At 40.1% G+C, this 27,621-nt stretch overlaps 1 protein-coding gene across 1 annotated transcript in view; it reads left to right on the forward strand.

Annotated features, from left to right (window-relative positions):
* Positions 1 to 21,985: 21,985 nt before the first annotated feature.
* The window catches only part of RPRD1A (regulation of nuclear pre-mRNA domain containing 1A), a 42,349-nt gene continuing 36,713 nt past the window's right edge, over positions 21,986 to 27,621 (forward strand). The window contains exon 1 of the mRNA XM_074546408.1: positions 21,986 to 22,318. Coding sequence (XP_074402509.1) covers positions 22,168 to 22,318 — 151 coding nt within the window. The 5' untranslated portion in view covers positions 21,986 to 22,167. The remainder of the gene's footprint in view (positions 22,319 to 27,621) is intronic.

Here is a 27,621-nt window from a genome sequence, read left to right on the forward strand (position 1 = left end):
GATTCTTTTGTCATACTTCTTTATTTACTTCTCCAACAGTAGTTACTCATTGCCAGAAATTACATATGCTGGGCAGATGTAGAATCCAGATATTATTGTAAGTTTTATTTCTCTGGGACTGATATCTGATTTTACCTTTTGCTCCCCTCATTGTTTGTTTGAAAGCCCTTTTAATACCCTTCTTTGCTGGTATTGTGGCTTTGCAACAGAGTTTCACATGCAGTGCCAGCTTCTGGGGCAGCTGAAAAGAATCTGAATGCTGTGTCACAAGCTCATGTTTGAAAAAACAGCTGAACTCTCTGGTCAGACGCTTCAGGAACAGCTATTTTTGGACCTGCTCTTGTTCAGATTCCAATTAAGAGAATTTTGCTGCTAAGTTTTGGGAAGCAAGATGATCCCAGTACAGTCTTGTATAAAAACTTGGGGAAAGAGTTTATTTTCTGATTTAAATAAAATTCAGAGGAGTGTAATTATGAAGGATAGGCATAGAAGAACTTCACCAAAAAATCTTAGTAATTTCCAATTCTGTTCTTTCTTTTATGGGCTCCGAAACAGCATGACACATCAATATTCTGTGACACAGCATTCACATATGAATTACATGTCTATCATTACTGTAAAACAAATTAACACCTCATACTACATTCTGGAGGGCATCTGAGACAATAAATCATCTTATTTAGATTTGTATGTGCTTTTGAACAGCTTACTTGCTGTTACTAAGCAGTACTGATTACTTATTAATTGATAATACTTCCTCCCAAGTAACAAGTGCTAGTACAGCAGGCTTATTCTTTGATATTATTTGTTCCATCCCTCTTCCTTTCTGAGTTTTGATGACAAGCTACAAGATGCATCCATGCTTTTCCAGAGTAAGAGCAATTCTGCAATGATCCTTGAGTCCCAAAGATTCTGACAGAGCTATTTATGCTGTGCACATGCCTAAGTATCTTGCAAAATCAATACTCTAAGTCACTACATTAATCTGTTGTTTCCTCTTATCTTGCATAAAAATATAAGTCCTCTTAAATCTCATATTAGAGCATAATTTTTAAAACACAGACATCTGGGACATCTTCTATCATGATTTTATTGTGAAGTAATTCAGTGACTGGAGTATTATGCAATAATCCTGCACAGTTAATAGGTTTGCTCTGCGGGTACGACAACCTGTGCATTACTCTGCACTAACTTCACTGCTGCTGAGTGACTGCCATAAATCATTCATCTCTACCATTGTCTAAATGATAAACAATCTCCAGCTCATCTCCAAGGTAATGTTCTGAAGCAGGAGTGAGAAGCTGCAATTCCTCATTACATTCCAGGTGTATCTGGAAAAAGTAACAGCAAGGAACACCTGGAAGGGATTGTACAGAGAGGTGTGAAGAATGACTAATGTAATTATTGCATTGCCTAATCCTTCAAATGCAACCTGATAAGAATGCATAAAGTATTGGAAGAAGAATGCCTTGAAAATTGTTGTTATTATTAATGACAAATATATAATGTTGGCAAAACAATAAGATTGTAATTTTGAATTTTACAGATTTGCTTTAGCACAGTAAAGGGTGTAACCACAGGTAAGTCCTCTTGAACTTGTCGTAAAATGAGTGAACCCAATATACAGAGAGGGCAACTTGTACTCAAAAGTGATGTTAGTTTTCCCAGTTCCTAATGCAATTACTAAATATTGAAACAGATCCTCTGTGTTCCCAAGTGGGGATCAAAGCAGAATAATGTGTGCCTAGAGGAGCATCTGGCTCTCTTCCAAACAACAAGGAATCCTGGAGAGATGATGTGATTAGAAGTCTTCTGATTCCTAACAGGACAACCACTTCTGGATGTTTTACTTTACAGTAGTCAAATTTTGCCTTGTTATAGTGGAAAATACCTTACCCCAACATAAACTCTTACAATTTATTTTAGTTTATGTAAATTAGTTAAGATAGTTAGCTGATGTACAGCTTTGGTTTGGGTTCTGGTATCTCTCTTTAATGAAACTGAGTCATCACCAGCAGAACCAAGAAAAAGGCTGTCAAACTTTTCATTTAAAAATCTTTTTTAATAAATTTTTTTTTCATTTTTTTTCCATTTTCTCCTAATCTTCAGAGAACTAAACTTGGTTTTAATTTCTCTCCTTTTCCCCTTGTTTTTCCCTTCTTTTTGTTCATATAAGAAATTGTTATCTACCATCTTCCCTCTATTCCTTTATTTTTAGATATTCTTCTTTGTGCCAGAAATTTTTCAGCAGTTCCATACCTTTGAAAAAACATCTGAGATATGATCTGATAACTGCTTCAAAATTGGAGCAATTTTGAATAGTTGTAGAATAGCAAAGATGAAAAGCAGTCAGGGGAAAAAAAAGCAACCCAAAGTAGACCTTGAACCTTGTTCTTTTTTATACTCAAAGGAAAAAATTAGGAACAGGAAAAAATAACAATTTGAATAGTCTCTTCTGAAAGGTCACAAACATGTGGGTGGAAAAAAAATCTCAACTTTTAAGCCTTTAGAAACAAGGAAACTTCAGAATGACAGTGCACTTCATAAAATTATTTTTCCATTATTTGAACCAGGTCAGGACTAAATGTTCAATTCTGGGCAAAACTCATGTCAACCACTGTAGCAGTGTACAAGAGTTAGAGAACTTGTATGAGTAATACTATGATTTATGCCTCATTATGTGTTGAGAAGTTAATAGGATGGCAGGGCAACAGTCAGGGAACTGGTGCAGTGTCCTTTGTATCAGGATTTTAGCATTTGGGTAATGAGTTAAAACAGTCTTATTTTAAATCACAGATGTACAGCAGTTATCTGGACAGTCCCTATAAAATAAAAAACCCTGCCCAAATAAACACAAATGAAAAATTAATATTGTTTGTATTCAGTCCCAAAATGTCTTTTTTTTCTTTTTTCTAAGTACAGGTTCATGCAAGATGGACAATCATTAAATCTGGGATTTAGATTTTCTCAAATTTTGCAGTGTTTGAAATCCAGAACCAGAACTGAATTGTACAGTTCAATCCTAGTAAAACAAACACAGGTGAAGTCTATGAAACTTAGAGGAATCACTGGAAGTTTAATTATGTGCTCAAGAGGAGAAAGGATTTCACTCCAAGATGCACTTGGAATCAGAGAGCTTTATATATTAAAGTTATGCAGAAATATAACTATGCATGACTGTTAATCTGTCCACAGTCAGAGAAATGGATGAAGCATGAAAAGTCCATTAACTTTGTCATTGAAATCCAAAGAATGTGTGCAGGCTACAGTTGTTACACCCAGCTTTTCTAGATGAATGAACACCAGGATTAAATCAAGCTAAATTTCAGAAAGCTACCAGTATATGTGATGGCAGGAATGCCTTTAATCATGCATTTTCATTGTCAAAACAATTTTGGAGTTCTGCCATTTCAGAAGGGTCACCAGGTAGTAGTGTTCCATAAGGATGGAACTAATAGGACAAACTCAAAACCCATATAAATAAATTATAATAATAGATTAGCAGTTATTTATCATTATTTCTGTTAGAAATTCACAGAAAAAATATTATGGTGTGTACCACAAAAAAAAAATAATCTATGGAAAAATGTGATCAAAACAGTCGAGAAATCAAAACAAGCTGAGTCTGGCTTTTGCTGCAAATAACTTTGTCTGAAATCTTTCTGTCTTGCAAATAATAAACCTATTTCTATCACTTGCAGGATTTGGATTGCTCTTGATACAGAGCTATAACAGCAAGCCATGTGTGACTCCAATAAGACATGATAATATTCTGTCAGATCGTTGGTTGGACCTTTACACTGGAAATATCTGGCTCTGTCACTATGTGCGAAGTGATGCCAAGGCATGAAAATAATGTGATTCTTTTGAAGGGAACAGTTGTTTAAAATACCCTGTCCTGCTTTATAGGCCATCCATCCAAAAAATAATTATAATACTTTGGAGCTATTGGAAGACAGATAAGCTGAAAGCACGTTTATTTTTAAATGGTATAATATATAAAAAACATTACATGTATCAGTGACTTTGACAAATTCCAGTTTATTTTGAGTAATGCCCTCTGCAAATTGCTTTGTAAATGCTGATTGATGTGATGTTTTGAAATCAGTCAGAGCCGGTGAACCTGGCAGACACCTTTAAATTGAGTGTCCATTTAACATTTTGTGACATCTTGTGCCAGAGCAGCTTTTGGGAACACAATGATTCATCCCACTTACCTAGCTCAGAGTAATAGCAAACAACCCCCGGTACCACTGTACAGAATGCAGCTGTTGTGAGCAGCATGTGACAGAACCCTGACTGTGACAGAGTGGAGCTGTGTCACTGCCCCATCCTGGCTCTAACCCACTGGACAATTCTGGTTTGCACAGGAAGAACAAGGTGTGAGACACTCACATATTAATACTGACATATTATAATACTGACATATTAAAGGTTAATGACTCAAGCAATCAGCCATTTGCAAAAGCAGAGGTGCATTCCTGAGGCAGATTTGCACCTTCAAACTGAAAGGGAGGGTGAGAGTTTTTGGGTGGGTGGTAGAAAAATCTCTGATCTCCGTAAGAATAACTCAGGTGCAGAGCAGATGTGAACCCTCCATTGGAGGCTGATGGTGACAAATTGACTTTTGTTTACCAACAAGTTGTTTTCTGAGCCAGAGAAAGGGAAAGACAGATTCTTCAAAGCAGGACAATGCTTTTTAGCATGCCAATGTCCTCTGCCCTGAGTCCTGACAAGGCTCAGGCATAAAACTTCCTCCTGGGGGAGATACAGGGACATTCACCCCTAGGTCTGAAGGTGTTCATCCCTTCTGATGGGGCATGACTGGCTCAGCTACACTGGCATGAGAGGCAGCTGTTATGCCATTAAAATGTGTCATAAACCATCACAGACCCTCAAAGCCCCACCAGACTCATTTCTGGGCCCTCCCACCAGAGCACTGTGCATGATCCACAGTGTTCCATAAGATAGTGTTAAACTCCCCCTCCAGATGGGGTCCCTGGATGTTCCCACCAGAACCTGAGCTTTTATTAACCCACTGAATTTTATGTTCCAAAGACTCTCCCTGGCTCCTCAATGGATCAAGTCTGTGACCATAATTTCAACCATCAGACATGGAAATAGCAGCAATGAAGCCTTGCCACTGGATCTGTGCACAGTGATAGCTTTCCTTTCCCCTATCTACTCTTATCCTTTCTTTCTCTTTCTGGTTTTCCTTATACATTTTCTTAAGTGATATCCTTATACTTTAAATAAATATATTCCTATAGATAATACTCAAAAGTGCCACATACCTCCTTTCAATTGCAACCAAATTCTTCTAAAATGAATCTGTATACATAAATATAAATATAAATATAAATATAAATATAAATATAAATATAAATATAAATATAAATATAAATATAAATATAAATATAAATATAAATATAAAACCTAGAAATATAAATACATGAACACTAGTGATTCTGTGTATTTTCACTTTTTTCTGTCCCAAGAGATTAACAAGAATTGTAGTTACCCCACCACAGGGGGTGGGCCATAACACAAGGAAGCACAGTTATCACCTGGGGAGACCCTACCTGAAAGCACTGCTAAATGTGCTGGGAGAATCAGATAGTGCAGAATTTTCTTTTCTTCTTACCATCAAAGAAACACTGGCTGCAAGACACAGCTCTAAAATCTTTCCACTCTTTCACACTCAGGGAAATTAATTACTTTTTGGTTGTGGAAACCAAAAGGATTTTCTTTCAATTTCTCCAATAAGAATTCCTTTGTATACTAAAAACACAATGGGCTAAATCCAGCTTTCCTTGTGCAGTAAGGCATGAAATATATAAGATATTCACACAAGCAACCTTAACAGGATCTGGCACTTAGTCTTCTATGCATGAAAAACCAAATTCACATATGAGTAATGTGGTTCAGCAAAATACGTTCTGTAACTACCCTACGCACGTCTGCCTTTGACAAAGATGGGATGTATTCCCTGAAATTAGAGCATATAAAAGAAATTTTCCTCCATGAAAGGTGGTTATTTTTCACTTCCATGTAGTCTCACCGAAATGAATGAAGATTGCACATGAGTAAATTATAGAGTACTTTGACTACACCACCACAAGGAGGAATATTTTGTGATTGAGAGAGAAAGAGGATTAACTCTCACGGTCAGAACACAGTAATTTAAAACGCCTACAATTTTTAATGTATGCTAAAATTTTGTGGTTTTTTCCACTTGACATTTCTCCTTGCTGATTTTCTAGACAAACAAGCAGCTAAGGATATTTACCAGAACAATTACTCAACATCATTACCCAATTATAGATTTTTGGCTGAGAGCTAGTGCAGAATCTCTTTCTGAAGAAGAAAAAGGTACTCCTGCAAAAGGTCTTTGTATCACACTTTGATCCATTCAGGTGTGTAAAGTCTTAGGGTCAAGGACAGGATATATCTCTCACATTGACAAGTCTGAAATAGCAGTTGTGTACAATCTATTCTTCAGGTTTCAAGCTGACAGATATCCTGTAGTGTACATCATACCAATCCTGAGTACTAGAAGCAGCAATAGAGGAGCAAGTGTGAGCATCTAAAATCATGCTCTCATTCAGAAATAAACTACAGGCCTTGGTAATGTCGGCATCAGTAATTTTTTTAAGAAAATATCATATTCTGAAGGGTTAAAAAACTGCAGTTGTTAAGTGAGTGACTTATTTAAAATTACTTAGGGTCTCAAGTGTAAATGAATCAGAATTAGTCTTCCAGGTGGTTTGTGCAATGTGAGTTATTTATGTTACAGAAGTTTAGTACCATTTTAGTTTTTATGACAAAACCTGCTGTACCAGATGCATTTAGGCCAGGATTTGCCAGCCTTGAAAAGTGATCACGGACTGGTGATAATAGAATTCAGTGAGTCAAAGGAGAGAGAGAGAATAAGTAGGAAGTCTTTACTTATGGTTCATTGTAACACAGAAAATATAAGGGTTTAATTAAAGTTATCAGCAACTCAAAAAGGAAGTAAGTTTTAACAGAGTAGAATTAAACTCTGGTATTCATTGTTAGAGGATAATTGTGAGCATCAAAGTAAAATTTGATTTAGAAAATAATTAGAAAAATTCAAGGAGAAAATCCATTGAACATATTGATATAACCTCAGACAATAAATATTTTGTTAATAAAATTATATTTGCACATAGTCTTTTAACTAATATAGCTAACTAATAAACTAATATATTTAAAGAAAATATATTTTTTATTTTTGACTAGATTATAGTTGTTCTTTAAATTGTTTCACACCAGATACTGATATTTTTGTATCATACATTTATACAGATAAGTATTTTTTAATATGTAATAGAAAATATTTCTTAAAATTGACTTTTGGGGACAGCTTTTTTCCTTTCTTCTTTTTTTTTATCATTTCTGCTACTGAATAGAAAGAGAAAAATACTTCTGCACCCTGATTTTTATTCCCTGCTTTCCTAGTTCTGCTTTGGTTTAAATTTCTAAGAGTGTCTTTTTGGAAATTTGTTTTTGGGGTTTTTTGTTTGTTTTTTTCCCCTTAAAAAATTCCAACTGGGTAAGAGCTATCACAGCCAAGGAAACAGGCATGGGTTGGCTCTTTTTTTAGAGCTGATGTCAGGGGAAAACCATAGAGGATCATTCCTAACTTCATTTGGAAAAGAGGTGCCCAAAGCATAACTCAATCAGTTGTTGACAAAAGAGAGGAGAGACAGACACTGTCAAAAAAGAATGCCCAGAGATGATAAATGCCTGTGGCTTGTCAGGGTCCTGATCTCAGCCTCTCAGCCTTTAAACCTCTCACAGTGAAGCTCTCATTAGTAAACAGATTGCTCACAAGAAGCAGAGGAGGAGCAGGACAAGAACAAGGCTGTGGGAGCCAGAAACACCATGATTAATGATGTTCTGCTGACATGCAAAAGCAAGCGCGCTCTGTGTCCACGGCATCGAACTCGGCTACAGTCTAACAGTGATTCCTTAATTGTTCTCTTGCCATGCAGCACATGGCTCTTCTTCTGAAAGTCATTTCACATTAAAATTCCTGGTAAACCTCTTATCCAGACCAGAGTGAACTAAGCAGTGAAGCTTGTGCTGGGGAGAGAAGGAAATAAACTTGAACAAAATGGTTGGAGAAGTGGTGGAAGAGAAGGCTCTCTCTGTAACAAAGAGCAAATACTATGCTGTAGCCAACTGCACCATGTGAATCACTTGGATAGAGAAGGGAAAGAAAAGTGATTTCACGCAGTTCTGTCTAAGGAGGCCATCTTCCTGCCAGGGAGAATCTGCCTCTGGCAAGAGCAAAGCTATCTCCTGAGGCGAGTGTGTAAGTTAGGAAGTGGCAGGGCAGGACCTGAGGTGCTCTCCCAATGCCCACCCAGTAGATGTGATCCTGAACCACAACAACCTCACTGCACTGCTAGGCAGAAGGAAGGTCTGGTTTGTAGCCTCATGGTTGGTGGAAAGAATAAAAAAGGTTTAGCTTTATATTTGCGCTTAGCCCAAACCATAAACATTTTTAAAAAATCACATTTTTGCTGCTCTTTCCAGCAGTCACTTGCCACCAAGTCTGCTGACAGGTGGTATTCATGGCAGAAAAGGAACGTCTCTATTTACTGGTCATGATCTCTGCTAACATGGCTATCTCACTGCAGCTTTATGTATCTGGGTGGTTCCTTTTGGAAGAATAAACTGATAACCTTATCACACAGCCTTCAAATTAGGCTTTTACCTTTCACTAGTCTGCCTGTTGGAGACTAATTGTAAGCAAAACCTACAAATCAGTATTTGCAGAACAAAGTTAAATACCAATCAGTCCTGCTATAGCCATCAACTTTCCATCCAGCACTCCTTAATGAAAATAAAATCCAGTGGCTACATCTAACTTAGCAAATGATATATGGGAGCTGCAGTCAGAGGTTCTATCTGGGTAACACTTGGAAGCATAGAAAGCATTTAGCTGAGATGTATCATCAGAACATCTCATTTACCATACACACATACACACACACAAACATACACCCCACAAAACATATGCTAAAAAATAAGAGTAGAAATAGGAATATGTATTCTGGAGACTGTTGAAAGCCTAACAGGAAAGCAGATTTTATTCTTATCAGCTGGGAAAACAATTGCAAAATAATAATCTTGTTTTGCCTGGCTTGTATTTTGCTCTTGTTCTTTTCATTTTTAAGATGATACCAGTTCTGAGCACCTTTTTTTTGTTTGTTTCACACCCTACTTTTTTCCCCAGAAATTCTTTCACTGGCAGCTACCTTTATGTCAGTTTTAATTTCAAAGCTGACATTTAAAATCTGTTCTGTGGCACTGATACATTTAGTGGCATGTTGACTGTTGTTTCTTCTGGTTTCTTGTACTCCATCTGATAAATTTTACAGTCCAAATAGAAAATATGAAACTAAGTGGATCTTTGTATAGCAGACTGGAAGAAATACATTGCTAGCAATTTTACAGTAACAATATATATACTGTAATACTAAGGCTACCAGCAAATATATTTTAAACTGATATTTGCTTACTATCACAAACAAAGGAAAATGCAAAAAATCAGTGGATGTTAGTTGTATGCAATTTGAACCTCTGGAAAGTCTTTCTTACATTATGCACAATGCAATAGCAAAATAGAAAATACAGCCACTCAAATCAATTAGGGCCTTTTTGAAAAGATGGGTTCTACTCCCTTGGCGAGTACTGCCACCAGCAAAAGCCAAGACAGGACCCAGAGTACCTGCATGTGCAGTTCATGGTGCTGCAGTGTTCACAGCACCAGGTGTCCACCCACACACAGATCAGAATAATAACCTTGAGTGTAGGGAAAGCTCCAGCAACAATGGTTGAATTCCATTTTACCTTAAATCCAGCGGGCAAGGATATGCATTTAAGCTCACCAGTGGCTGCACACTGATAGCAGTGGGAGAGGCCTGGGCCATACAAACTGAGCTGAACTCCAAACATGGCTGCAGGACTGCTTTACACCGATGGTGCTCTCCCGAGGTCACTGATGGTATATATTGTTATCAGAGTAAGAAAGATGAGAATCAACTTTGCTTAAGACAAGAAACTCAGATCATGAGTTTAAAGGTTTAAAAAAGGGAGGGAAAAGGACCAGAGACCACAGTCTGGCCTTGCCATGCTGGGAATGGATCAAAACCTTACTTACAGTGTCACAATTATGATACAAGATATTTGTGGCAAAATACCCTCTTCATTTTTTTACCAACCCTCAAAGCATACTAAGACTGAAATAATTTGGCTATGCATCTGAACATCACGCAGATCTGTAAAATTTCCATCCTTTATCGACTGTTATCTAATTCTGTGTGTTAGGGTGAAAATAGACCTTCAAGTCATGTTTCAGCACTTGAGTGATTCCCAGTCAAAGCTGCAAATTGCTCTTTCTGCTCTATAAGGTCAAAGTTTAAGGATAGAGAGGGCAGAAGGGATTTTATGCTATTTTTCACGCTGAATGGGAAATGACCCCTAAGAATTTTTAGCTGGCCCTTTTAAGTCTTGAGACTTAAAGACAGGTGGAGAATTGCAAGGCATAAATGCCATGGTAGCTGAAGCAAAGACAGACACATCAAAGCATTGGCAATTTGGCAGCCATGCAGTGAATCCTGGGAGGAATGCCTGCGATGAAATGAGGTACTTGCCATACAGGTATAGCAGAAGTTAATTCAGGACAGTTGTCTATGGTGTGTGGTTAGCTGTGCACACAGCAAACTTCAGATTAAAAACAAACAAAACACAAGTTTGTAGTCATTGGGAGGGTTTCAGGCAATTGTCAGTACAAATCATCTACTAATTGGAAGCAATCATTGGCTTCCTGGGGGGAGCAAAATTTCTTGATGATATCATATGAAGTCTGTTGGCATAATCCTGGTACCTTACGAGACCAATGGAACTGAGAGAACTCCAGCTCCTTCCTTATAAAAGCAGCACTTGAGGCAGTTCTGGCAATCAATACCTCTCTGTCCTGCCAAGTTCTTCTGACTGCTTTTCATACTCATGATGCCCAGACAACTTTCTTCAGCTTTATGGAATATACAGGGTGGGAAGATATGCTGAAAATACAGTCTGTTGTCTACAAGCAGAACAATGTCTGTAACAACATGAAGGAATTATTTGATTTATGTAATTAATTTTTGTGTTTTGAAAACAATATCACTCATAACTTCATGTTATGAGGATATGTATTTATTTGCAGATATCTCATCTACCCGTGCCATGAGGAATGTGTTCAAACACACAACCTTCCTTCTTAAAATGCTTTGAGTGATTCCTAGGTCACAGCTGGGTTGTTTCATTCATTTATGCATGAAACAGCAGTGACTTTGATCACAACTAAATAGGTCTGATTGAACATACCAGGCAGTATCCAAGAACTATACAATAAGGAATTGCTTCTACATTATTTATGTATGCTTTATTTTTTCTCAGCTTTGAACAGACACAGGACAGTGATTAGTTCTGAATGCTGATGATCTGTACCATCATTACATGCAAGCTGAAAATGTCAGGAACTGCTAAATTGCTAAATTTACATCACTGATATAAAGTTTCCCTTGGGGGACATCCTTCTGCCATTTTCTGCCTGAGCCACAGTGTATTACTATGGCTGGGTGACAGCAGAAGTTGTTGGGAGGTACAGAAGTTTACTTCAGGCATTCCAAAGCAGTGGAGTTCCTTTCTGCAAAGAAAAACAGCTTGTATGTGTCTTTACAGTCTGAATCATGCATGCGCACCCATCCCCTGATCATACAGAAGAATTCTACATGCCATAGCATTGATGTGAACATTTTATTGAGTCTGTACATTTTCTTTGAGGAGTGTTAAAAAAAAATTTCTGCCTATACAGGGAAACTTAGTGAAGGAATTCTAGAACATAATGATTACGTAAAAAGCTCCTTACTTAAAAGGACTGTGCAGGTCTTGGATTTCTTCCACTCTGATTTTCAAGCAATCTTTGATAACCCGTCTTGAAAATAAGAATGTATTATATCACACTTTTTATTTTCAGCAGTGCAGAATACTGTTATTTTTGGGTATCCACTGTAGGGTGCAAGAATTCAGGAAATTTATGGAATTTAGATGCAATTCTTTAATACAGCTTCTGGATGTATCAAGCACTTGAAGTGCCTCTGCTGGATTCCTTACTCATAGATAGTAGTGGTTTGACATGTGATATTTGATGACATCTTGGCTGGGATTACCATAGAGGGGATAAGGATTAGTGTCCCTTCAAGATTGATAAGAATGAGGAAACCATGGGCTACCAGATAGTCAGCCTAACCTCAGGCTCCAGGAAGTTTAGGGAGCAAATACTCCTGGAAAATGCATCCAGGAGCATGAAGACCTAGCAGACAGCATCCCACAGTATCTTTTGAGGGAGTCAGTGAGATCTAGGACTAGAGAAGCTGGCTACTGGGTAGTGAAAAATGGAATTTTGTGAGCAATGGTACAAAATTCAACTGATGTTGAATTTGACTGATGTTCAGTTGCTGTGCCCCACTGGAGGTACCTGAGGTCAAAACCAGGAACAAGATGGTTGATGCCTGTGAATGACCTGGGCATGGAGACAGCACATACCTCCAGCAAGTTTGCAGTTAACAGCACACTGGTGGCTGGATGGCGAGGTGGGGAAAAGCACTCTGTGCACTGGTGGGTAGGGCAGCCATTTGATGCCAGAAATGCTGGAACTCTGCAATGCAGGTGCTGCAGACTTGTGGTGCTGTGGAGCACTGGCTGAGGAGAAGCTCTGCAGGACAGGACTTTCTGAGTCCTAGAGGCAGAACAGTGGAAGAGGCACAAACAGTGAGGATGGAAGAGCATGCCATACTTGGCGGTATTAAAGAACCCTAAGGGAAGGGCCCTCTGCCTAGCACATGAGAGATCATTCCTGGATCTGTCTGGCTCTGGGTCCCACAGTACCAAGAGAAAAGGAAAAAAACTGTGTGAGTTTCACAAAGGTACACCAGATGATTAAGATGAGATACAGAGACAAAGGACCTATCTTTCTTTGCCTTGATGAGAAGAAGGCTACAGAAGAATCTAATTTCACTCTTCAGTTCAGAGAAGGCAGCTCCATGCTCTTTTGGATGTGCACAGGGAGAGGCTGAGAAGTTATAAATGAGTTGCAGGAAAAATAAGGACATAGGAATGAAACTGTATCTGCTATTTCTAAACCACTAGTGACACCTAGTTTCCAAGAAAAATACCAGTAGCTACATTAACACTGCAACTTGGAAAAATGCATTTGATTGCACTTGCAACACTATAGGTCTTGGTAATTCCAAAGCTCTGCATACCATAACCCCAGACAAAAAGACTTAGACAATAAAAATATGTGCATTTAATCTCTGCTTCAATTAGGGACATAGAGCTAGCAGGTGTGGCCTCTCAGTGAAAGGAAGGGATGCTATAACATATCAGACATTTTGCCATGTCTGTGTCTGTGCTGTCTGGCTACATCATTGGTTTTTCATTGATCCCCTGATTGTTCATACACTGTAAACATTGATGTGCGCTCAGAAAATCTCTGGGGTGATACCATCTGGTTCCTCAGGTGGGAACCTTGAACTTGTGGAAGCACCTTACACAGACATAAGTCCTATGCTCACAGGCAGTAGAGATGCAATTGAGTCAGACCTGCCCTCCTTACAGTACTCTGAGGACACCAGAGAACTGGGAAGGCCATGAGCCTCCCTCTCCTTGCACTGTGCCCAGTTCAACTCAAAACAAAAGCAAAGCAAATGGCCACTCTGAGTGCTGAAGGACTGCACAGGAAAAGACCAGATTCTCCTTTCTGGGACAACAGCAAACACCTCTCAAACAGGTTCATTTGAAAATTATGCTTTTTAGGGACATAAAGTTGTAGGTATGTGACACAGCTCACAGTTGTAGGTATGTGATAGATGGAAGAGGTGAAACACCAGGCAATGACTGTGGGCAGACACATTTTCCCAGCACTGCTAGAGCACTCTCAGCTACAGCATCCATATCCACATTCCAAATTTTCCCATCACCTGCTCCCCATTTGCCAAGAGAAATTAGAATCTCATTTCCATGGAAATTAGGGGCTTTTACTTTAATTACACAGCAGTGCCAGATGTGACAGGTTAGGGGAGTCACCTGGCAAAAAAGTATATGGTGGCCTTGGACTACTACCAGACAGTGACAGCGTGTCTGGTCACCACTTTATAAACCACAGATGTCTGAAGAAACATGGACTTTCCATTGCATTTACAGCTGACTTCTGCACGTAGCTGCTTACCCATCACCAGCTCTGACTTGGTTTTGAGTCAGATATGGCAAGACAATGGCACAGAGACCAACTATCATGTCATTAACAATGACTGGAAAAATTACTGTGCCTGAGTCATGTTCCTGAAGGTGTTGCAAGAGCAAATTAAGCTCCTACTGCCTGCACAATCTTTCTTTCTTCATAAACTCACTTCATTTACTGTTCTTTCCTCAAAAAACGGGCTCAAAAATACATTTTTAGGGTGAACAAATAAACCTCCATTAGGAACAGCCACTAGCACTCTGGCAATGCTCAGTTTAAGGAAGAGAAAAGAGCAAGTATGCATGAAAAAATACATGGCTTTTATATGTGGATCCCTGTGCATTTAAGAAAACCATGTCTACTTAAGTAATTGATGTTTTTGACAATATAACTGATGGCTAACATGTAGAAGATATGGCTGATGGTTGTGTATAACAATTTTAATGGCAGACCTTTCCATCCTACTCTGCCTGCTCACTGAGCAGTAGGAGTTTGAGGGTAAGCACACTCCAGAAGACAACAAGCACCCTCTGTACTGAAGGGTGACACTGACATTCAAGTTAACCTGTGGTTAAGCTCTGCATGACAGGACAGTAACATTGTGCAGCTGCACAGCCTATTGCACTGTGTGGATCCAACTGATGGAAGCCCATCAGGCTTGAACTTGAACTCGTACAAGTTCACAAATGTGAATAGTGTAGTGTGCAGACAAAACCTGGAGCATTATTTCACCATCCTCCTGCGCAAAGCAGGTACCACCACATGATCAGACCACAGTTGAAAGAATTTTATTCAGTCTAGTCTTGAAAATACTCAAGGATGCAAAACTTTTTTGGGCAACCTGTTCCATTGCTTGACTGTTGCTGAGGTGAAAGAACTTTTTTATTCTACCTAGTTGGAGCTTCCATTTCAGTTTCTCACCATTGTTTGTCAGCCTCTCATCATGCATGCCCATGAATCACTCCATTTTCTCAGTTTATCTCCTTGTAGGTACTAGAAAGCTGCCATTAGGTTGCACTAAACCCTTCACTTCTCTAGGTTAAAATCCAAATTTCCATGGTGTCCCCATCTGGTTTCTGTGTTCCAACCATCTGACCATCTTGGTGGCCTTCAGCTGAACTTACTCAAGCTTATAAATATTCTTCCAATACTAGGGGAGGCCAAAACTGAATGCACTATTCCAGATGTGGTTGAATGCATGTGGAGTAAAGGTGAATAAGTGCTTTCCTCAGCCCTCTGGCTGTGCTTGTGTTAGTAGAGCTCAGAATGCTGGTAGCAACTACCTCCAGTACCATGAGCTGAGTACACAGTAACAAAAACACAAGTGTCTGCTTCCTACAGCTAAACAGTTTCTGGAACATCAGGTCCTCCACTGGATCACAAAGGTTAATCAGCCCATCCCCTATGATTTAAAGTCAAATTTAAATTTGCATTTTTTGTAATTTCAAGCTGGTTCTTTACATAGTACGTCAATATATCGCAGTGTTTTCCTTATCCTTGAAAGATAACATTACTTATTGTCAAGAATGTGTTGGGTTTTTTTTACTTTTATGCCGTGACTACGAGCTATATGCACTCTAGGGCACATATGAATGATCCATTAATATATTGCTCAGATGTTTAAAATTACTCAATCTAATGTTTTGTGCCTTTCTGCACACCTGAGTTAATACATACCCTGGAGTGCTTTCCTGCTTGGTTACAGCACTCTGTACAACAAAAAAAAATGGGACTTGATTGCGTCCATATATTAATCACAGTGGATGTTTACATAGTATGACTTCACTTAATTGCATAATGATGAAGAAGCTGGATGTACATAACTGTCTGGCTGAATGCCTGACTTAGGGAAAAAGGAAGGCTTCCCACAAACATTTTTACATTTCCACAGAGGGCCAAAGAAATCATAGAAATGCTGGATGTATTTTTTCAGATTGTTTAATCTATCTTTCCCCATAATATATGGGCATGCTTTGCTGAATCATATATACATATCTCAGGGAGTGGTTTTTGTTAATCTCCTAAATGGCAAATAATTCCTGTCTTTAATGAATTACATTAAAAGGTGAAGTGCTTAGTGGCAGGAACTCATGTAAAAGCACAATTAATCACCCTGGAGTTTTTGGCTACAGCAGGCAGCTCCTTTTGGCTACTTCAGAAGGCTTCTTCCTTCCATTTAAGCTTTCTTTTGTTCTTCTCCTGCAGGACTTCTTAATGTTCATTTTTGGGTGGTTCTGGTTTTTGGGTTTTTTTAAAAATAAATGGATGCATTTATTTTTAATTTCTGTCAGGGATATGTCCTCTTGTTATTCAGATTAAAAAATGGGGCTTAGTGTTTCTGAATAAATTACTCAGATGAATTATCATCACTCAGTCAAGAGTAACTTTACAGCTATACTTCAGGATCCTGTTTCTGTGTATCTCCATTTTTCATGTTCTTGTTGGAGTAAGGAAATAGGAACATTTATACAGCACTGGGCTGTGAGATGCACAAACACATTGTGAAAGATGGAAAAATATTTTTATATATGAAACTTCAGAAATGGTTATATTTGATGGACCAGACACTTGGAAGATTAAAAAAGAACTGCTCTGCCAATGTTGTATTTTTGAGATCCAGGTAGTGATTGGTGTGCTGACTAATATAAACTCTCAGACAGGAAACACGACTAGAGAAATCTCATTTTTCTCTAATATCATTGCATCTCCCGGGTGAGACTATTTGAAAAAGAGATACAAAACAAATTTTAAAATGAGAAAATGCCAGGCTCATACAGAGAAATATCTGATCTGTTCTGGTGCAAGAGCTGGTTTTAACTCAAATCCCACGTAGTTGATGAGCAATGTTTAGGAAACCAGTTTATACACAGATTGTTCTACCGCACTATGTAGTAGTGTGAAATACGTGTTCCTAAAAAATCCAGTGAAGCATAGAATAATAGTAAGGATAAGAAGCCAAAACCCTGCAACCTGCATGTAAAGTAAGAGCGCTGTACAACCTCTTGGTGACTATAATTACATCTTTGAACTACCTAGAGCGTCCCAGTACCATGCTCTACAAAAGTAATTTATTCAGTTATTGTCTTACACTTGCATGTGGCTCCTTTCTCCCAGAGCGGGAGAGCACAGCGGACTATCCCAACAGAAGGGAAGCAGTACAGAACTTTGTTCTTAGGAATTCAGGGGGAAGATGCCATTGCAGTCTGAACACAGGAATGGGCAGGTGAAAACTTGACATCTGTTGACAGCTCCGCCTCTGTGGGTGTGGGTGAAATTTTAAAGGCAGGTGAATAATGTATGCCTTGTTTGTGAATGAAAGCTGAGGTTTTCCAAGCTCTGCAACAAATGAACCTTCCATTGTGCATTCTTCCTGTCAGAGAGTCACTTTGCTTTGAGGAAGTCTCGTGGCAGATTTCTGTTCACTGACTGGATAAAGCATAGCTTTTAAATTAGCTTACTGATGTAAATACTTGTTATTACAAATTTAAAATGTGCTACAAAAATTTATGGGAAAAGTGAAATTTGTATTTTGCAGTGTAGTTCATTATATATTATACATAACACAGAAGATAAATCTCTTGGTATTCAAATATATTTATTTTAAAAAAATACCAATCTCAGAGAAATTTTTTTTTTAAATGTTCTGATAATCTGGGAAGATGCAGAGGAAGGAGTCATAAACATTTTTACAAACATTATTAAAGTTCTCTACCAATTTCCTTATTTTCTTCCTTTTTTAAAATCTGATTTACCATGTAAATTTCACTGTTTGTTGCTGCATACTTTCTAGTCTTAGGTGTGAAAGAAATAGGTTTTTTTCCGTAGTTGCTCAAAAGTTTCTCCTGGTAGCATCAGAATATATACGACTCCAAGAAATGCTATTTGGGTGTTGGTTACTAGATTACCATTAATATTTCAGTTTTCTCATGAATGCATCCATATTTGCTCCTGAGCTCTGTCTTAATTTTACTTTGCTGGTCACTTCCATTTAATGCCAGAGTGTCCTCTGCTGTACATAGCAAAAATAGCAGTATGATTCTTTCATTCATGGTGATCAAAAGGCAGTGAATAAGAAATTCTGTAGGGATCTGTGCAACTTATTTAAATTTCTCTGTCAAAAGCATTTTTGAAAAATCCTTTCTAGTTCCCCTCCAAATCACTCATTCTATGGATGATTTTGTAAATAGAATTCACATTAAAACCTCCTATCACTCTCACCTCACCCTCATCAAAGTTTTATGTTTAAAGGGAAGATTTCACTGAGAACAAATACTAGGAAAATTGCCCAAAAAAATCCACTGGAACACCTTCTCTGTCACATAGGAAATAGGGATAAACATTTATGCAATTTAAAAAAATAAAAAAGCTGTAATGAGTGGCCAATACCCCAGAGTGCTGTGCAGCCCTTCAGAAGGACCTCGACAGGGTGGAGATGGGCAGAGAGGAATATTCTAAAATTTAACAGAGGCAAATGCAGGGTCCTGCACCTGGGGAGGAATAACCCCAGGGACCAGAACAGGCTGGGGGCTGAGCTGCTGGAAAACAGCTCTGTGGAGAAGGACCTGGGGGTCCTGGTGGACAAGAAGCTGTCCATGAGCCAGCCGTGCTCTTGCAGCCAAGAGGCCAGAGGTGTCCTGGGGTGCATTAGGAAAAGCATTGCCACTGAGTGAAGGGAGGTGATCCTGCCCCTCTACACAGCCCTGGTGAGGCCACATCTGGTGTGCTGTGCCCAGTTCTGGGCTACTCAGTACCAGGGAGACACGGAGCTCCTGGAGCAGGTCCAGCAGAGGACAACAAAGGTGATTAAGGGACAGGATTAAGGGACATCTCTCTTATGAGGAAAGGCAGAGAGAACTTGGCCTTTTCAGCTTCAAGAAGAGACAGCTGAGAGGGGACCTCATCAATATCTGTAAGTATCCAAAGGGAGGGTGTCAAAAAGGCAGATCCAGGATCTGCTCAGTGGTGCTGAGCAACAGGATAAGAGCAAATTGGCAGAAACTGATGCCCAGAAAGTTACACCTGCATATGAGGAAGAACTTTACTGTGCAGGTGACCGAGCACTGAACAGAGTGCCCAGAGAGGGTGTGGAGTCTGCCTCACCAGAGATACTTGAGAACTGTCCAGACACAATCCTGTGTTATGTTTCAGGGATAACCCTGCCTAAGCACAGAGATTGGACCAGATGATCCACTGTGGTCACTTCAACCTGACCCACTCTGTGATTCTTTAAAATACTCCACAATTATTTTTGCTCATAGCTAGTGTTCCACTGTTTGATGAGGACAAATTAGGTGTAAAAAAGGTCATAGGAATTCCAGTTTAAGGATGGACAGTTAGCCATTGTCAGGATGTCCTAAGAGTAAGGCATATGCATATTTTTCTAATTAATACACATGCAATTTTATAGAAAAATGAAAAATACTGACAGCTGCAATCATAATTATTAGCTACAGAAATAGGATTCAGGATAGACCTGTAGTTGCTAAGGCAGATAGCTCTCTGAAATTGTCAGCCACTTGATAATGTTTAAAATAAGAAATAATGTAAAGTGTTTTTCAGATGGACATCAGGGAAGGCTAGAAATGCTCACATCAAGAATGCTACTTATGTCAGGTAGCACAGAGTACCTTCCCTGTTCAGAGAATCCTTGAAAAATGCCTGAAGATTACATGATAAAAAAATCTAGAAAATAATATAAAGGTAAGCAGACAGTAATTTTTATTCACCATCTCCAAAGTAGCAGAAGTAGCAAGAATGCAATGAAGCTTTAAGGAGCAAAAACAAAGATGAAGCATTTTTGCACATAATCTTGTGAGTGAACAGTAGAATTCTGTCACATGATACTGTTAATGCCAGAAATCAAAACCAAAAGAGACAGCTTTCAGAAATGAGGCCAGACACCTTTGTGGCGCATGTGTCTACCTGCTGACGTGAAATACTATGCACCCAAGTGTATGGTAAGTAAGTGAGTGCCTGGGGAAGAAGAAGCCCAAGTACCAGCACTGGAGCAGCTCTGCTGGGAAGGACCTGGGAGTCTTTGTGGGCGGCAGGTGGACCATAAGCTGGCACAGTGGTGCATTGGGAAGAGCACTGCCCGAGGGAGAGGGAGGTCATCCTGCCCCTTTAATTGGCCCTAGTGAGGCCACATCTGGAGCACTGTGTCCAGTTCTGGGCTCCTCAGCACTAGGAAGATGAGGAGCTGGAGATGGTCCAGTGGAAGCCACAAAGATGATTTGGGGTCTGGAGCATTTCTCTTATGAAGAGAAACTGAGGCAGCTGGGGATGTTTAGTTTGGACAAAAGAAGACTGAGAGGGGATCTCATCAATACAGACAAATATCTCAAAAGCAGGTACCTAGAGGATGGTCTCAAACTCTTTTTGGTGTCGCCTAGCGACAGGACAAGGAGGAATGACCTTAAAGTAAAACACAAGAAGTTCCACTCCAGCCTGAGGAAGAACTGCTTTATGGTGAGGGTGTCAGAGCACTGGAACAGGCTGCTCAGGGAGATTACAGAGTTTCCCTTTCGGGACACATTCCTGTTGTGAGATGCAAAGCTGTGTTTTGTGTCAGGTACAAACAGGCGACATGTGTACTTGTGATTGCGGTATGTGTGGACGCTGACAATGGGATAGTTGCGAATTCTAATAATAACTGAGGAAAATAAAGCATGGAAAAAGGCCTTTGAACCTATCTTTTGTTTGCAATTAACCCTGGTTTATTTAGGAGCATTGGAATTAAGGTGTTAAAGATGTTGCTTTTTGCTTGCATTTAATCCATAAAAAGCTCTGCAATATTAACCTTTTGAAGTATAATTTTAGAATATTACTTGTATCCTTGAAATTATAGCTTTAGAAGATATATAAAGGAAATATGCTTATCTCACGCCCTATTGAAGCAGAGAAAAACAGCTTGAGAAAGGAAGATGAACATCACCTCAAGGGTGTATGGTTTCAACCAAAGGGAAGCTAGACATCACTGTTATGAGATTTATAGTCTCTGCAATTAAAAGGTGGACCCACATCTGGGGAGCTGGACCCCACCAGATGGGATTCGTCTTTCTTCTTTTGGAAACTGGACCGTCACCATTTGGGGATACTCCTTTGAGATACATCCTGATAAATTAAAATCACAATAGTGTATAGAATTGTGATGTAATAATTTGGAATAAAAATTGCTGATGAGTAAAGGATTGGAAATAGAAACTGCCAGAAAAAAGCTGATGAGTACCCCTATAAATACTTGTAACTATCAATTATCGGTGTGCAGTTGGAGGGAAAACTTCCCCCACTGTACCCAGCGCTGTATTGCTCATACTTTACCATATTAAATAATAAATTGATTTCTGCTTGAATATTGGCCTAGTCAAACTTCTTATTCATAACACTGTCTAACTTGCTCCAGGTGATCCTGCCTTGGCAGGGGGTTGCACTGGATAATATCCAGAGCTCCCTTCCAACCATAACGATTCTGTTATTCTTAACCTGCTGGGTGAAAGAAACCGCTAGGACTAGTTTGCCTTCTGGGGGCAAATTTACATTTGCGTTTCTGTGTTATTTTCCAGGGCAGGACACTAATCCCCATCCCTGAGGGATCCCGTTCCCGCGCGGCCCCTCCCCAGCGCGAGCTCGCGCCCGGCCGGAAGTGAGGGCAGGCGGGGAGGGGGCGGGACCGCGCGGCTCCCCACGGGCCTCGGCCGCCGCCATTTTGTTGGCGCTGGGCGCTGCCGCCGGGGCGGGAAGGGCTGGGAATCGCCCGTCGGCTCCTCCCTCGTCGGGGCCGAGAGGCGGGGACTGAGTGCGGCCCGGCCAGGACGGCACGGAGCGGCGGGGCCCAACGCGGTGCAGCGATGTCGGCGTTCTCGGAGGCGGCGCTGGAGCGGAAGCTGTCGGAGCTGAGCAACTCGCAGCAGAGCGTGCAGACGCTGAGCCTGTGGCTCATCCACCACCGCAAGCACTCGGCGCTCATCGTCAGCGTGTGGGAGCGGGAGCTGCGCAAAGGTGAGCGGGGGGCCGGGCGGGGGGCGCCCCGGGGCGGCGGGGCCGGGCGGGACTGGAGGCGGCGGCCCCGCTGCGGAGTGCGGGCGCAGGGAGGGAGGTCCGGCGGGGCTGCGCGGCCTGCGGGGCCGGGGAGAGAGCGAGGGCAGGCCTGAGCGCCTGCGGAGAGAGAGAGGAACTCTTGGGCCAGCGTTAAACGTCGGGTCTACGTTTCTCCGGGACCGTGGGCTGCCAGGTGCTGCTTCTCCCTTTTTTTCCTTCCACCTCTCTCGCTCCTTTCTTTTCCTTCCCATTTTCCCGTCACTTCATAAAGAGGTGTCTTTGAGGACGCTGCCCCTTGTGTATTATCTCCCGTTTTTTAAGGAGAAAGGAAAGTGGGGAACCGGAAGGAATCCGGCGAGCCAGGGTTTTGGGGCTTTTTGTTGTTAATTCCAGCTCTTTCAAGACGGAGCCTTTTTGCGTATTATTTGTCATCCTCTCTTGTGATGGTTAGCTGTAATACTATTTGAATTCCATGTCTACTCAGGTTTCCTTTCCAGAAACTGTTCCTGAAGGGCAGGTGGGGATGGGAGTACACTGACGGAAAAGCAGTGTAATGTATCCAGAGCGGATCTTGCTTCCTGGTTTTGCCAGATGGTTAATAAAAATGTTAACATAATAAAAACGTGAGTTTCTTTAGCTGTGATCAGCGTGCAGACTTAAATGCTAATGTGGCTTTCCATTTAACAGGAAAGAACTTGCAGCTATAGACTGTGGTTGAGGGAGTGAAAGGGAGAAATGGCATATGAGGGTTTATTTGACCTGACTGGATAATAGCTTAAGTTGGTTCATTTAAGAAAAAGAAAACTCACTTACTGGAACTCTGCTTCGATCTACAAGATGATGCTGTTTTACAGTAGCTTCCGTTGGAGCCTCAATATTATGTGGATCTTCAATGGGAAAAATAATAAGTCTCAATCTTTTAGACTAAGCAGAAAAACAGTACTAAGCCATTTCAGGATTTATGAAAGAGGAAGGAAACACTGAGTTTCGTGTAATATGGCTACTGTGGTTTTATTAAAATATCTTTTTCTGGGATTTGTTATCTTTTGAACTTTGAGGCATGAGTTAAATTCTTATTTGTATTGACTGAAGGAAGACTGACTTGGTGACATTATTCCATCTTAGGACATAAACACATTTTCATTGTGTTAGTTGCAGGCTTGCTTTTTTTCGTTCCAGGAGCAAATGAATGGATCTCCCACCTGTGTCTGAAACATTTCACATTTCTGGGCCTTCTAATCAAGTAGCGTGAATGTTTAGGGTTTTGAATGATACCAGGAAGGTATCTTAAACTAATTTAAAGAGACACAGCGTTTTGGTTGCTCATCTTAATTATCATGCACAATATTAGTTCATAGTAATCTGTGATATTAATAGGCAGTCCTTAACTTTAACTTTCCTCTTGTGCTGGTTGACTAACTGGAGAAATGAAATCTTTGAAACCCAAGCATTGAGAGGCAAGGATAACAACCTTCTTTTGAGCTTTAGGTGAGAATAACTGCCATGATTGGGTTTGTTTTGTTTATTGAAGTTGTTGTCCTGCTTTTGCTGCTTCAAAGTAAGATTGTGGTGTGACCTCTCTTCAGATGCCAACCTTCAAGGGTCTGTGGAAGGCAAATGTGAAACTCTGCCTGTGCTTTCAGGGTCCTGACCCTTCTGGGCTTTTAGGCCTCTGTGAAGTGTTTCATTTTGGAAGATAGGAAGCTTCATTTAAATCTGCCATAGTTAATATGCACAGGATGTATTTTAGTTTCCTATTTCTTATAATATATGAGCTTCATAAATGCTAGTTTGCATTTACCTGATACTAACTTCTGGCTAATTGCTGCACAGATTTGTAAGATGGTGTCTAATCCCCAGAGGTGGAAGTAGTCATGTCAGCAGACAGCATGGGAAGGATGAGAGGAAAACAACTCTCCTGTGGTGAAGCAAGTGCATAAAACACCATAAAGTAGGATATTGGCAATGAGGCCATAACTAGAGTAAGTTTAAGGCTCCTGACTTACCTGTTATTCAAACCATAGAAACAGGATTTCTCTTCTACCTGAGAGGAAAATTACCTCCATTTGGGGAATATGGATATGAAAGTTATTGACGTTGTCAGCTGTTATTGCTAGCCACTAGTGTCCTGGAACCTTGAACCTTGCATTTCTAGATTTTGTTTCCTTTCATTGTATCCCTTTTTTATTGTCACCCCCCCTCTCCAGACCTTCCTTCCAGCCTACTGCTTTTCAGGAACATTGTATAACTAGTTGGGTTGACCACAGTACAATGACATTATGTTTTTTTCTGGATGCTTTCAGTTTTGGTAAAATATCATTTGCATCAGATGAGATTTCATGAGCCTTTCTGAACATGTCTCTAGCTATTCATCAAGGCAAGTCCTAAGATCAGAGCTCTTTCTTTCCTGAATGTTTGGTTCTGATTCTTTTATATTTAAAGTAATCTTTTTCTTTATGCCACATTGGACTAGAGGAGAAAAGTTAGCTTTTCAAATCTGCATATAATTTAGACAGCATAAAATTTTAGTGTCTTTCTGTTTACTTGGATTAATTGGCAGTGGTCGGGTCCCATATTCTGGCATCCCTATGGATCATCAGTATGCCTTCATGTACAGGTTTTCTTGAAAAGCGTGTTCTGAGGGAAATGATCCTGCTTCAGCTAGATTTCAGAGGTATGAAATGTAGTTCTCAAAGTTAAATAGTTAATTACTTGGGAGTCATAAGTTTATTCAGTATTTAAGTAGTACTAATTAATTAACTTGTGATTACCTCAGTCATTTTAAAGAGGCAACTGGTGGGCCCATTTAACCCTGTGTAGTTTTGTGTATCCATAAAGGGAATGACTTAGAGCGTTTCTTTTTAAACTGAGTAGTGGCATAACATACACATTTGTTGTGTAAGCCTGCAGTCATTGAAGGGCTGCTGGGAAACCCCTTAGGAAGAAACACCTTTGAATAGGCTCTTCTGAGATGCAGTCTCTTGAGAATTATTTTTTGTTGTTTGCAAGTCAGGTTTGTTCTCTTGCATGCATCTCTTGCTCCCTGGTTTCAGGAGGCTCTGCAACTGTAGAGGTTTGCTACGTGTTAGTTCATTTTTTGAAATGAAAAATGTCAAGTCTGTAATTCAAAGTATCTGCCTTCAAGGGTGAACAGTAACTGCCTGTTCAGTAGGCTCAATGTGCAGTTTGCTGTACTTGGTTAAAAGGTGTTCTTTTTCAAAGGAGAAAACCCCAAATTACTAAGGGTTTGTAATGTGGGACTTGTTATTTTGAGTTCCAATTAGTTGTCCATATGAATCTTTGCCTGTCATCTCATTTTCTTTTACCTTTTCCAGGTTCAGTTCTGTCACTTGTTAAGTATTTATTTCATAGTGATATTTTAGTAAGCACAGAATATTCTGAGTTGGAAGGGACCCACAGGGATCTTCATGTCCAAGTCTTGGTTCTTCACAGGACACTGTTGCATTGGATCTTTAAACCTAATTTCAGATTCAAGTATCTGCTTCTTTAGGGCCCACACGGCATCTCAGTGATAAGACAGCAACAGAAATTGATGGTGATCATCCCCCATCCTCCTTGATCGCTTGACCTCTTGTTTAGGCTGTCATCTGTCACCCCACCCGTGTCACACTGATCACTCTCTTCCCTGCACAGCCCATCTAGGTCAGTGGAGCCGTTGTGTAGAGCCTTAGGAGAGCCGCAGTTGTGTAGGTGCGTCTGGGCTGCTGCAGGGAGATGTATTTGTAGTGCTTCACTCTGCCAGCTCACCTGCTGTGCCAGTTTATTATGTTTTTTCTTTGTTTGTTTTTTCCTGGTGTTGAAGTCTTTCAGTGGTATAAGAAGCTACATCTTTTTTGCTTATTTATGGTTTGTCTACAGCTTCTGCCACTGGACTTGTGCTGCTGCTTGGGTCCTCATCCAGTATAGCTGTTGCACTGATGAAATATGTTTTTCTGAAGCTACTGGCTGTTGTGGCAACTGCTGAAATTTGGAAGATAGAGGATTTTAGTAAGTAAATTGAGAAGGCCTAGCGACACTTAAAGCAGATTTGAAAGTTGTACTACATCTGAACTACTCTAATACTTAGCTGTTTTGGAGCACAATTACAGCCAAAAGTGGCTGTGATATATTGCCTTGGAGATGGGAAGTGGATCACAGGAAACAAGTTCCTGCTTTAAAGCAATTATTTTCTATACCATGTGGTGTAGTTTTTTCTACCAGGAGAAGGAATCTTTCTTTTCTGGTGATTGTAAGATTATTTTACTTAGTGATGGTATAGTGCCATTGTCCAATGTGAGAGAATAAATAACTTTGGTTTCTTTTATTTAAAAGAAGCAAAGCTATGGCTTTTGGATTTCACTGGTTATGCCCACATCAATCTTCTCATCCACACCAAAAGGTTTGGAGAGCAACAAAAAGGCAAAACTTCAGGTGGTGGGCAATGTTGAGTCTAGTTAGGGAAACTTATTTGCTGTGTACATGATTTACAGAATGATCTGCAGTTAGGAGCAGAGGAGTGGCAATGTAAGAACCTTTTATTTCAAACAATTATATTTGGGTTGTGTAGTGTCAAACCTACGTGTCTTTTACCATTCTGGTTCTGAATACTTAAGTGTAGGGTCTTTTTACTATCCTGAAGCTGTTGTTGCAGTTGATTCATATCCATCTTGGCATTTTACCAGCCAGGTAAGGCAATGAAAGGAGTTGGTTTGTTTCATATGTTCAGGTAGTTCAGGATGCACTGAGTGCAGTGGGAAGCTTCTGCAGTGTAATTATGTTGGAATGGTTTCCTTGGTCTGTGACCAGCTTTCTGGCATTCCTGTGGTAATTTGATGCTAGTGGCCTTAATCCCAGCCGTGGCTGTGTGTTGTGTTCCCTTTGTCACTAGTCTCCAAACCCGGTCAAAATACTTGGACCCTCAAACCTTGAACACATTCAATGGGCAATCCCATTTCCCTCTTTGAAGAGAAAACATGGCAATTATCAAACCTTGGTAAAATTCACCAGGTGACTGCACAAGGTGGAATGCTTAGTTTAACCCTTTCTTAGTAGAAGGCTAATGAGTTTTAAGGTTAAGGGCTTGTTGTACAATGTGCCTTTTATGGATTGTGTTGTCTTTAAACTGTCTTTTCTAGTGGCAGCCTCTCAAGTGACTTTTTAGAGTCATATTACCAAAGATGCTCTGCTTAATCAGCTTGCATAAAAACCCAGGTTAGCTCTCCACAGTGTGAAGGATCGGTGAGCTTACACTCAAGTTTCAGTGC

This window comes from Zonotrichia albicollis, chromosome 1 (assembly GCF_047830755.1).
Source record: "Zonotrichia albicollis isolate bZonAlb1 chromosome 1, bZonAlb1.hap1, whole genome shotgun sequence".
NCBI classification, from domain to species: Eukaryota; Metazoa; Chordata; class Aves; order Passeriformes; family Passerellidae; genus Zonotrichia; species Zonotrichia albicollis.